General features: G+C 46.2%; 1 protein-coding gene across 1 annotated transcript; it reads left to right on the top strand.

The window, feature by feature from the left end:
• Positions 1–6,730: 6,730 nt before the first annotated feature.
• LOC148184401 (uncharacterized) lies at positions 6,731–13,158 on the top strand. Its single transcript, XM_088054194.1, is given in 2 exon segments — positions 6,731–7,815; positions 11,417–13,158. Coding segments are annotated over 2 exon segments (2,328 nt in total). The 3' UTR covers positions 12,660–13,158.
• The last annotated feature ends 265 nt before the right edge of the window (positions 13,159–13,423 follow it).

Here is a 13,423-nt window from a genome sequence, read left to right as displayed (position 1 = left end):
TTTCTCTAGAGCTTTGAAAATCATTCTGAAAAATGCAGGAGTGGGAGGTTTCTTTTGCCAGCCATTCTTTGTATTGAGAAAATGATCACCAGCTTGGCATTTCTGTTTACATGTGTTGTTCACACATGGAACTTTGTGTTTTTATTATTGCTAAACTTCAGGCCTGCTATTCTAATTGTGGCATTCGTGTGAAAAGCACTGTCTACCTGGATAAAACTTGGGCTGCCCATTAAACAAGGATAGAGGAGATCCTCTGGTAGTAATTAAAAGAAAAAAAACACCTATACCACGATGCAACACATCAGGCAGACCTTGGGTAAATATCTGTGAAAAATTTTGGATGTTTTACTGCAAATAAATGCCTGGAAATTGTTGGGGTTTTGAAAATGTCTACAGTGAGTGAATTCCTGCTATGTTCCCAGTTTTGACTCAAGATTTTTGTAAGGAATGTTCACCTAACAGATTTTTGCTGTGAGATTTGAAACTCTTTGTTTCATACTTCTCACTCAGCTGCCTCCTCTGTCTCCAGTCTCTGACAGAAGTAACAAAAACTTACGAAAATATTAATAAATTAAAGGGAGTAGCACAATCTTTCCTTTTCTCCAATAACCCAACAGGAATATTTATATTCTGATAGTCAAACTCTGGATGGCTCCACAGTTCATGTCAGGACATTACCCTCCTTGACATTGAAACGTTCTTATTTCTCACCCATGCCTTTGATGAAATTATGCTGCTGTGTCTGTAAAACTGGCAGCTCATTTATCAGAGCTCTCCATGTTCTCATTTCAAGGCCAGCTCCAAGCAACATCTGCTCCTGTGAGCACACTTAATGCTTGAGAGATCCAGGACCCTGACATGGACAAAGCTGCATTTTTTTCCCTTTATTCCAGCCCTGGAACATGGCATTCTGTACAGCAGGCTTTGCACAGGAACAGCCCTTTACCCCACGGCCAGGGAGATCAGCAGAAGGGAGCAGAACAACAACTGCAGGTCTGATTTCCTCAAAATGTTTTTGCCTTACAACTCATCCCAGGCGAGGATGAAAACAGGTGGAGGAGGGGGAAAAAAAAAAAAGCCTAAGAGACATTAACTTATTTACTTATTTGTTTGTATGCATTGCAAAATCACCTTTTGCTGTTGTTTCCTTCTACATCAGAGCAGCAGTGAGTGCAGAATTAACCCCTGCTGGTTTACCAAAAAATATCTGCAAGGAGATCCCAATAATGGAAATAATGGTTTCTTGGAGATAACAGAACTTTCACTTCTGAATAGTTCTGACCAGCCAGGCTGGGTTTTGTTAGTGAACATACAATTAAGTAGATTTGATTGTCCATGGCTAGGATGGAGAAAAAACTGTTGTTTGGGTCAATATATTGCGGTTAGAATTAATCTCAATTTAATAGAAAAAAAATTGTAGTACTGTACTACTACTACTATTATTATTATTATATTTAATTAAAGATATTTATTGTATTTATTATAATATTTATATTATATATACATGTGATTATACATTAAATATAAATATAAATATTCGTTCTTGATTATATTATTGTATAATGTATACTAATTTATAATTAATTGATATAATTAATTACTATTAATATATTATTTTTAATTATTTTTTCATTATTATTCATTATCATCATTATTATCAAAGTAGGTATTCCAATATAAAGAAAGATGTATATCTGGAAACCAATAAAAACTTCCTATTTTTTCACCCTTTCACTGAGAATGCATTCTTTGGGGAAAAAAAAAATTAAAAAAAAAAGGTGTTGAAAGAGAACAAACAGAAGTCTACAAATGTTTCATTGTCCCTAAAATCCCTACTTCAAGGTGTTACAATCTACAGCAGTGAGATGCTGCTCTATCATCCCAGTTGGGTTTTTTACACATGCAAAAATTTGAGCTATGGAATTATTATTCCTCAGTGACAAAATCTCAGCAGACCATTCCTTTACATAAAAATACATTTCACTGACAAAATTTAAACACATCCATTAATTCATTCATTTTCTAAAGACACTGGAACAGAAAATAAGGGAGATAATAATTTTCTTTCAAGGGATGTAGTATTTTACCTTCATGATTCCTTTTTCTGTTTCAGAGGGAGACAAAAGTCAAAAGGTTCTTCTCAGAGACACACCTCATCATGGAATAACTGGATGTTACATATATATATATATATATATATATATATATATATATATATATATATATATATATTTTCACAACTGCAAATCCATGGAGCAGATCTGTTACCTCCCTGAATGTTACACCCAACATCATCTTCTAACTTAGATGAGACTTTGTGTCTTGGACAGTCTGAAATACTCCTAAATGTGAAGCACCAGAAATCCAAGTCACTTTGGGAGCAGCCAACACTAAACAACAGAAACCTCCAAAATTTTCAGGTTCACTTAATTGTTTTGCAGTCACTGGAATGCACTGGAAAAAATTTAAATATTTTGGCAATTTACCATCTGTTTCCTGTTGGATCTCTTTCATCTAAATGTGGCACATCTGTGCTATTGATAAATGACTCAGCCTTTGTGAGCATTGTTACAAGTTCTCTTTAATGAGTTAATAATTGTCTATTTCCAAGTGCAAAGATTTAAGCCAATTTTTTAACATGCTACAATGATTATAATATATTAATTCCTGTGCAACTCTTAGGCAGAGTGACCAGGCTCATTTTGCCTTCCTGGTCACATATTTTTATCAGCTAGCAATTAACCTTTACTAACTGCTTTATTGAAACCACTTACTTGTGAGAGTACATTTGAAGTGAAAACGTTTTTTCCAGAACTTCTTTCTATTTCACAAAACTTTTCAATTAAACTCGTTTTTTAGGCTGCCTTTCAGTCACAAAGGACAGCAATGTTATGAATAATAATAAAAGATGTGCTAGGAAGAAAATATTGAATGCAAACAGAAAAACTTGCTGATTAAGAATGAGTGTTAAGAGAGATTAGGACTGAGACTGATTTGTGTGGTGGGTTGATCTTTGTTGGCCCCCAAGTGCTCTATCACTTCTACAGGAAGGACAGGTGAGGAAAATAAAGCAAATTAAGATGGAGAGAAATTACTTACCAACTGCCTTTACAGGCAAAACAGGCTTGTCTGTGGAATTACTTCAATTTTCTGTAAATTAACAGAGTAGGATAGTCAGAAATAAAAAAAATATGAATTAAAAAAAATCCAACCAAACAAAAGCCCACAAACATCAACCACAACAACAGCATCCCCTCCACCCATAAAAAATTTAAAATACCCCCTCCCACACCAAAAAGACACTCCACAAACACCTCTACCCTTCTGTACCTAAAGACCTGAAAACTCTCCTTATGAAAACCCAGGAGATGTCTTCCCATGCACTTCTTGTGCCTGTGGGTACTCATCTCCTTCAGTTTATGAGCACTTTAAAAGATTTTATTTTCACTGTGATTTCACAATTGCATATTACAAATGCATTACAAGGGTTTAATTTTCACTAACTGGCATTGTAAAAGTCTTCTTACAATACAGGTATTTGTTGTATTTCTCTTTTTTTCTTCAAGTGTTTTGATTAGCTGTATAAACCAAGAGGTATTTAATTGAACAAATCCTATTGAAAAAGAAAGCACTGAGAATGTTTTTGCTGTTCTGTTTCAAAGTCACACTGAGGTTGTTAACACCCTGGCACGCCGCCCACATGTCAGGAATTCATGGTTTTTAAAAACAGGTACTTGCAGTGCTGGAGTCAGAGTGGGAGGATGAACACTTATGACACATAACTGCGATTATCTGAAAAGTTTCTGCATTTTTTTCAGGTAAACTAAACCCATCTTACATCACAGATGAAAAGCATCAGGTTACTCGTCGAGGTTCAGCTTCATCCTTAGGAGCAGAAGTGCTCCTGAATAATGCCCTTTCCAAGTGAGCATCCTGTTGGGCTGGGACATACTGTGCTGCTGAACAGATTGTTTAGTCTTATCACCACCAACTGGATTTTTTAAAAATAAAAATAACAAAAAAAAATAAAATCTGGAGGCGTTAAGAGTCTTTTCTATTGTGAACTCAGTTCGTGATGAGATGAAGAAGCCATGACGACCTTGGTTGCTTTAATTAAACATACACCTTGAAATAAATATCCTCCATCTGTTTGACTTGCTCATTAGGGCAGGAAAAACAGAATGGATTTCACAAACAAAGTAGGTGAGATTTTATGAAATTTGTGCAACCTATCTGGGCAGCCAATAAATGGTGAACAGGTATTGTCATGAGGAATCCTAAACAAAATCAAAATAGCTGCAAGAAGTATGGAACCATCCACTGAAGCAGGGAGGGAGTAATTTCTTTCCCATGATTTATTCAACTAGGTCTTAAAAATAATGCACATTTTGTTTTCATTGACATGAAATGTTCTTGCTACAAACTCAGCAGGACTCTTGTCTTCTCAGAATAAAAAATAAAAAATAAAAATGTCTTCTACAATCAGAGATGGATCTCCTGAGTTTTATCTGGACCTACAGTGATGAGGCTCCAGTCACAGAAAACTGCAGTAACAGAACAGAGAGCATCTGCAGGCTGGCATAAACCAGGATTGTTCTCTGTTCCACTTGATTATGATTTTTTAGTCTGCTTGGAGGTGGTATTTTGAAGGTGATATGTTCAATCAAAGGGTGGTTTTAAGCTTTCTCTGTCAACTTAGTTGGTTTTGGTAAGGGGAAAACCAAAGGTGTGCAAAAATGGCATCAAGGAGACCATGACTGAAATTAGTCTGTAACCAAGAACTTCACTCTTCTTTGCCAGGGTCTTGCCTTGTTGCGGCCAGTTTATTTTATTGTTAAATTTAATGGTTTGTTCCTGTTGCGGCCAGTTTATTTTATTGTTAAATTTAATGGTTTGTTCCTGTTGTCCCCCTATGGTTTTGTAATGGTTTTACCCACTTGTCAGTTTTGTAAACCCCTCCCCTTTTTCCTGAACCTTCCTTGCCCATCACTTTTAGCCTGCCCCTAGTCCCTGTCGGTCAATGTAAACCCAGCCCTCTGTTCCAGCATGTTCCCTGCCATTCATCCCTTACTCGAAGCCCCATTGGTGTTACAGCTGCCGTCCCTCCCATGTATTCCTCCCATTGGTCCCAGATGTTGTAAACCCCTCCTTTGACTCCTCCCAAGCTGTGTTTTCATTGGTTCCTGAGTTTGTACCCTCCTTCCTTTAAATTGTGTTGCACAGAAGTGCTCGGGGTTCAGAGTCCTCTGGGTTCCTGGGTGCCTTTCCAGGCCTCATCCTGTCACCGCTCCTTTCCCTCAATAATTCCTTTTCCTGGAAAGCTGGTTGGACTCTGGGTCTCCTCCATTTCTTTGCTGAAGCCCATGACGCCGAGATCCGCAGAGCCTTGCGTATCAGGAAGGCTCTGAAGGTTCGGTCTGGGGAAAACAGCTCCCAGACCGTTCCCCACTCCTGGCGCTGCCAGCGGCCAGTGAGCAGAGCTAGCCCAGGCGTGACGGGCCGCGGTGGGCAGCGTCAGCTGGCGCCCAACGTGGGGCTTCTTCGGCGAGAGGAGACCCCCGGAGGAGTCGTTTTTGGATTATAAAGACTTTTGGGCAGCAGCTACCCCGGTTGCAGCAGGCCGGTTTTTGTCCGGCAGCGCTCCCGGGGGAAGGAGCGACAATCTCTCAGCGCACGAGGGACCACTCCTGGGGCTTTGGACATCTCCCACGGCCATTGTCTGGACTCGGTAAGTTTTCCCCGGTGGGGAAAAAAGGGGGGGGCGTGTGTGGGAGCCCCTTTGTGTAGTGTGTAAACTCCCCTGGGGGAGGTGTGTGTTCGGGTCCAGACCCTTATTTTTAGTTCTTTAAGTTCTCATTTGCCGTTGGGGGGTGGTGAGACTGCGGAGCCGGGGGTGTGAGAAATGGGTGCGCGATTGTCGGCTCCGCAGAGGGGGATTTTTCTCCAAGTTGTGGGAATCCTTGAGGGTGGGAAGAAAAGGTTTTCACGTGGGTTGGTGAAGAGGCTTGTACGTTGGCTCTTTCTACATTTTCCCCAAGTGTCCCCCGACAATGTTTGTTCAGTATCATTTTGGAATTTGGTCGGGTCCAAATTAACTGCCTTAATAAACCAGGGGGATAAGAGGGCAGCTAAATTAGTCCCGCTTTTTATTTTAATTCCGACTACTTTAATTGAGAAAAGGGGAGTGCAGAGAGAGCCAACACAGCCTTCCCCAGTTTCCCCAGTTTCCCCATCCCCATGTTCCTCTACCCCTGATCCCAAGTTGGGGGAGACCTGCAGGGCAACCCGTCTAACGCAGGGCTCCGAGCGCGGCAGTAGTCTCCCTGGCTCCCCACGTCTCCCTCAGAACCCTTGCCCTGGCCAAGCTGCCAGAGCCCTTACCCATTTCCCTACTTCCCCAGTTAATGACCCAAAGTTGAAAGCTTCCCAAGTTTACGACCCCTTGTTAAATAAAGTTGATGATCCCCAGTTATTTCCCCAGAACCCAGGTTCCCCTATATTCCCTTATTCCCAGTGTTCCCCTATGTCCCTTAACCCCTTACCCGATCCTCAAAATGGCCCCTGAGGGACGCAAGATGGCGGGGACCGCATGGTCGGACCCCTCCCTTGTGCTCCTTCTTCCCAGAACCCTTTTTTTCCCTCAACGACCAACCCCTTCCTCCCTAGCCCCTCCCTTCCAGCCTACCCTGACTCCTCCCATTTTCCCTTGGGTTGGTCCTCCTCCTCGGGGATGTATCCCCAAAGCGTAACCTCCCAAAACCACACCCCTTCCGGCCACTGCTCCTCTCTCCAACCCTCCTCCTCAGTTGGTCCTCCAGCCCCGCCTCTTCCGGCTTCTGGTTCCCATGCCCCGCCTTCTGGTTCCCACGCTTCGGGAACTGGAAATAACAGGCCTGGAGACCAGAACCCAGAACAGGTTGTGATTCCCTTTGCCGCACCGGTCAGTTTTAGAGGAAGGGGCAGGAGGTACCGAGAATGGGAGCCTTTCTCCTTCCAGACGAAGAGGGAGCTGTGCAAAGCTCAGAAAGAGTTCGGCAGGAGAAGTGAATATTTTAAGGGCTTATTAAAAGCCACTTTCTCCGCAAACGAGATGGTCCCCCATGATTTGAAAGAGTTATTTGCCTGTCTCCTTTCCCCAGCCGAATATAGGCTGTGGAAACAGAGGTGGAAGAAGTCGTTGGAGGCCATCCTTCCTGAGCTATTGCGCAGCAAGGAGTCCGCGGTTGACGCAGATGAAAACCCCCTCTCAATAGATCACCTGTGCGGTGAGGGGAATTGGGAAAAGCCAGAAGAACAGGCCAGGGTTTTACCCCGGCCTGTCTTGATTAAAATAACGGAGGCCGCTGAGAAAGCATTTAACATCTTGCCAGGGGGGGAACCCCTGACCAATTTCTCTAATATTAAGCAGTCTCCCAATGAGCCATTTACTGTAGTTGTTAATCGATTACAGGAACAAATAGAAAGACAAGTGGATAAACCTGAGCTGCAAGAACAGCTTGTTTTAGAAATGGCTAAGGCAAACTGTAATGACATATGTAAACAAGTTATTTTTAGTTTGCCCTTGTATCCACCGCCAACCCTGGACGTCCTCATTGATGCGTGTGAGAAGAAAGTTCCATTAGTGGGGGTGTCCAGGGTGCCACCACCACCACAGGCGGCCAGGAGACCACCGACAGCGGCAGTGACCCAGCACCCGTCGGGCCAGTTCGTCCTTCCACCAGCGAGAACCACTCAGTGCTACCGATGTGGACAACTGGGTCACATGGCGAGGGACTGCCCCGCCGCCCACCCACGCCAGGGGCCTATGGGAAACAGGTCAGGGGAGAGAATGCAGGAGGGAACACCTAATAAAAAGCAAAAAAACTGAGAGCGCGGCGCGAACCTGCCCCACGCGATGCTAGAAATGGGGCAGGTATCGCAGAGGAGGGGGAGGGGAAATATCGGACATGGCAAATTTACCAGACGCGACATCTTATCACCGTCAAAGACATCCTCTTCCGGTCCCAGCACTGGACGGTGGTAGCTGTGGACCCACTGGAGGAGAACCAGCCAGAGAATGGACACGACTGTAAGTTTATCGCCATCGGGGACACAAAATACACACCCCCGGAGATTGAGATTTCTCCGATCACCTTTCCAGGTGGTCCGGAGAACCTCAGTCTCCTGGCGCGCTGCATTCACCCACCATACTTTTTACCAAACGGGCAGATTATTGCCCAAATTATTCCAGTCCCAGAACGGATCCCAGTAGACGACCATGCACCAGGCGTCTACTGGGCAGAGGTGGTGGGTGAAGACAAGCCAATCATAGACTGCAGCGTCAAGCAGGGTGCAGAATTTGTAAACATGAAGGGTCTGCTTGACACGGGAGTGGATGTGACGATCATTCCCGAAAGGAGATGGCCGTCACATTGGGAATTGCGACCCGTGGCAGGTAAAATTCAGGGTATAGGGGGTACCCAATTGGCGCGCATCTCGAAGAGCGTGGTGCAAATTGCGGGGCCGGATGGGCAATTGGCTAATCTACGCCCATTCGTGGCAGACTTTCAGGTTCCCTTGTGGGGGAGGGATGTCATGTCTCAATAGGGGGTTAAAATTGAAATCCCGAAAACCCCTCGGGATTTTTAGTGGCGGCCACTGTGGAGCGCCCCTTCCAGAAGCTGGATTGGACCACAGATGAAGCAGTCTGGATTGATCAGTGGCCACTCAGAAAGGATAAATTAAGGGCGCTCAACGAGCTCGTGGAGGAGCAATTGGCAAAAGGTAACATTGTAGAAACAACTAGCCCTTGGAATTCTCCGGTTTTTGTCATCCGTAAGCCGGGGAAAGACAAGTGGCGGCTCCTCCACGATCTTCGTGCAATAAATAAAATCATTGTAGACATGGGGCCCCTTCAACCGGGGATGCCTACCCCAACCATGCTCCCCCGAAATTGGAATGTGGCTATAATTGATATTAAAGACTGTTTCTTCCAAATTCCTTTACACCCTGAAGATGCCCCACGGTTTGCCTTCTCGGTGCCCACCCTTAACCGAGAAGCCCCAATGAGGAGGTTCCACTGGCGGGTATTGCCCCAGGGCATGAAGAACTCGCCGACTATCTGCCAGTGGTATGTCTCTTCATTGCTGTCTCCCGTACGCGCCAAAATGGGGGAGGTCATCATCCATCACTACATGGATGACGTCCTAGTGTGCGCCCCCCATGACGGTTTACTTACACGCTCGCTTGACCGAGTGGTTAAAGTTTTAACATCCGCAGGTTTTCAACTCCAGGAGGATAAAGTTCAAAGGATGCCACCCTGGAAGTACCTGGGTCTGCGGATTGCTGAGAGGACCATTGTGCCTCAAAAATTGGCCATCAACAGCAATCCGAAGACTTTGGTGGACCTCCACTCTCTGTGCGGGACCTTGAACTGGGTCAGGCCTTGGCTGGGCCTCACTACTGAGGACCTAGCCCCCCTCTTCATACTTTTGAAGGGGAAGAAGGAGCTAAGTTCTCCCAGGACCCTGACCCCAGAAGCGAGGGAAGCACTAGAGAAGGTACAGGATGTGGTAGTCGAAAGACAGGCGCATCGATACGAACTGAGCCTGCCCTTTGAATTTATTGTGTTGGGAAGACTGCCACACCTGTGTGGGCTCATCTTCCAATGGGACCAGGGCTCTAGGGACCCGCTCTTGATCATAGAGTGGGTTTTCCTGAGTCACCAGCGGTCCAAAAGTGTCACCCGGCCACAAGAACTGATGGCTCAGCTCATCAGGAGAGCTCGGGCTAGGCTTCGGGAGATGGCCGGGTGTGATTTCACGTGCATTCGGGTGCCTGTCAGCTTGTCTCGGGACAAAGCGTCTCCAGATAAGCTGACAAAGGAAATGTTCAACCAATTGCTTCAGGAGAACGAGATCCTCCAAATTGCGTTAGATAGTTATAGTGGACAAATTTCGGTCCACGCCCCTGCACATAAATTTTTTAATGCAAAATTTAATGTGATTCCGAAAGAAGTTCGGAGTAGAAGGCCCCTCAAAGCTCTGTTTTTACCGACGCATCTGGAGCATCCCACAAGTCAGTTGTGACTTGGATGGATCCTCAAACTCAGCAGTGGGAAACAGATGTTAAATATGTGGAGGGATCTCCGCAAGTTGCTGAGTCGGATGCAGTCGTTAGAGCCTTTGAGAGGTTTTCTGAACCTTTCAATTTAGTTACAGATTCGGCTTATGTGGCAGGGGTGGTTGCAAGAGCTGAACATGCAGCTCTTAAGGAGGTCTCAAATCCGAAGCTGTTTGAGCTGCTTTCTTAACTAATTTACACTGTTTCCCACAGAAAGCAGCCTTTCTTTGTAATGCATGTGAGGTCACACACGGAACTCCCTGGCCCGGTAGCTGAGGGGAACAGAATAGCAGATTCCCTCGCTACCCCCGTTTCAATGGCTCAGCTCCCTGACGTGTTCCAGCAAGCCAAGCTGAGTCATCAAATGTTTCACCAAAATGTGCCTGGTCTAGTCCGCCAATTCCACCTGCGGCGGGATCAAGCCAGAGCCATTGTGGCCACATGCCCACACTGCCAATCCACCGCAATGCCCTCCCTGGGATTGGGGGTCAACCCTCGAGGTCTGGGGAGCTGCGAGGTGTGGCAGATGGACATAACACACATCCCCGAGTTTGGCAGGTTTCGGTTCGTACACCTTTCCATCGACACCTTCTCGAGTGCCGTCTTTGCTTCTGCCCACACAGGAGAGAAAGCCGAGCATGTTTGCAAACACCTAATGCAGGCTTTCTCTGTACTGGGGGTCCCCAAAGAAATAAAAACAGATAATGGCCCAGCATACACCTCCAGGAAACTGGAGGAATTCCTGCAGGAGTGGGGAGTGGAACATAAGAGAGGCATCCCACACTCCCCCACAGGCCAAGCGATCGTTGAGCGAGCCCATCAGTCGCTCAAGCGTGTCCTTTCTCACCAAAGGGAGACTGTGAAGGGCTGCACGCCACAAGAGCGGTTGTGCAAAGCCCTTTACACAATAAGCTTCCTCAATTGTTCGGAGCAGGACCCTAACCCTCCAGTGGCCCGGCATTTCAAGACCACCAAGAGTTACCAGTTGCAACAGCACCCTCCAGTGCTGGTCTGGGACCCTGAGACCCAGAAGATCTTGGGTCCTTTTGATCTGGTGACCTGGGAGCGGGGGTACGCTTGCGTATCATCGCCCCAGGGACTAAGGTGGATCCCACAAAGATGGGTGAAGCCTTACGTCCCCAGACATCCAAGCAGGCCACCAGATAGGGTCGAGTATGTCGATGACGTCGCGTCCGGATGAGCCATCCCCCATCCCGAAGAGGAGGAGGAAACAACCCAAACCCCTATCTTTTTGCTATGTCGACCTACCTTTTTCAGTTAAAGTTACGCTTTTCGTATGTTTGTTTTGTTTCAGAGAGAGCCATCCCGGAGGAAAGATGACAGCCCCAAAAATCACCATGATTATCTTTGGCGTTTTGCTGATGGCGGCCCAGCCAGAAGGGGGGATCGTGCCTCAACCCAAGCAGAATGTATGGGTCATGCTGGCAAAGTCCCTGCAGCGGGATGAACTGCGTCTTTCCACCGGAGCAGCGGGAAACCCAATGACAACATGCCTGGTGGGGATCCCTTCGAAAGCGGAGGAATTTCCCGACTCCCTTACTACTTTAGTTCAAGATGCCAACCAGGGGAAGCCGGCTCAACGTGTCATCCGTTGTGCTCCAGTGTACAAAATTAAGAAGCCTGTCAAGAACCCCCTCCTCCTCTGGAGAGACTGGCAGGCCATGCTGGAGCGGGCGACCGTTGAGCCCCAGGAATTTGATCTTTTAGATTCCTCCCCGGCATCGTTTTGCGTTCATTTTCGTTATTACCCCTCTGACCCTGTACCGTATCCCAAAGTTGAGCAAGTGAACCAACAATTCCAAGCGGCAAAGTGGTGCCAGCATATTGCTCACGTAAAGATGCCCTCAACCCTCCATCCTATCCCTCTTCGGTTGCCCAAAGGTTTGTTTTTAATTTGTGGAGATCAGGCATGGGCAGGCATCCCCTCTCGCCTTCTCGGAGGGCCATGCACATTGGGCCGGCTGTCCCTGTTTTCGCCCAACACAACCCAAATTGAGAATTGGAGTCAAAAGAATAATTCGACCATTAAGAAGCGCAGCCTGGATGACTTGGATCCAGACTGCGACTCGGAAATTTTCCATTGGAGCAAGCTAAAATGGGTAGCAGTGTCAGTTTTTCTGCCTTGGTTAGCCGCTGTTTGAGCCCTCGGTGAATTAGGCCAGTTTGAGTGCTGGGTAGTAAAACAGGCGAATTTAACGTCAGCTGTGCTAAGCGACCTCCTCGAAGACGAGGAAATAACCAGGCAGGCCACCCTCCAAAATCGGGCGGCCATAGATTTCCTGCTGCTCCTACACAATCATGACTGCAGGGAATTCGAGGGGCTCTGCTGCCTGAACTTAACATCCAAGAGCCCCACCATCCGCCAGACGATCGAACAAATGAAAGGCATGGTCCACCAAATAAAACAAGAGCACAAAGACTGGGCCACCAACATCTTTTCCAACTGGGGACTGTCCGGATGGCTCTCAACTATTTTAAAGACTATTTTATGGGTTGTTTTTGTCATTTTCATCGTTTTAATTGCCTTTGCAATTTAAAGAGATGTTTAGTTCAATCAGTTTTACACCTTGTGTCTCCCCCTCCCCAAATCAATGTTGTTAATGTACCTTCTCCCCCTTCCTCCTCCCCTCCTCCTTCTCCATCACTCAAGGACTGGTTTACCGAGCCCTCTGCGCCTCCTCCTGACGCAACCTCCTCCTTCTAAAAAAGAAAGGGGGAGATGTTGCGGCCAGTTTATTTTATTGTTAAATTTAATGGTTTGTTCCTGTTGCGGCCAGTTTATTTTGTTGTTAAATTTAATGGTCTGTTCCTGTTGTCCCCCTATGGTTTTGTAATGGTTTTACCCACTTGTCAGTTTTGTAAACCCCTCCCCTTTTTCCTGAACCTTCCTTGCCCATCACTTTTAGCCTGCCCCTAGTCCCTGTCGGTCAATGTAAACCCAGCCCTCTGTTCCAGCATGTTCCCTGCCATTCATCCCTTACTCGAAGCCCCATTGGTATTACAGCTGCCGTCCCTCCCATGTATTCCTCCCATTGGTCCCAGATGTTGTAAACCCCTCCTTTGACTCCTCCCAAGCTGTGTTTCATTGGTTCCTGAGTTTGTATCCTCCTTCCTTTAAATTGTGTTGCACAGAAGTGCTCGGGGCTCAGAGTCCTCTGGGTTCCTGGGTGCCTTTCCAGGCCTCATCCTGTCACAGCTCCTTTCCCTCAATAAATCCTTTTCCTGGAAAGCTGGTTGGACTCTGGGTCTCCTCCATCTCTTTGCTGAAGCCCACGACGCCGAGATCCGCAGAGCCTTGCGT

Source organism: Pseudopodoces humilis, chromosome 4, assembly GCF_049639895.1.
Source record: "Pseudopodoces humilis isolate 2021_Gansu_Grassland_sample_001 chromosome 4, ASM4963989v1, whole genome shotgun sequence".
NCBI lineage: Eukaryota > Metazoa > Chordata > Aves > Passeriformes > Paridae > Pseudopodoces > Pseudopodoces humilis.
This window is presented reverse-complemented; position numbering and strand designations above follow the sequence as displayed.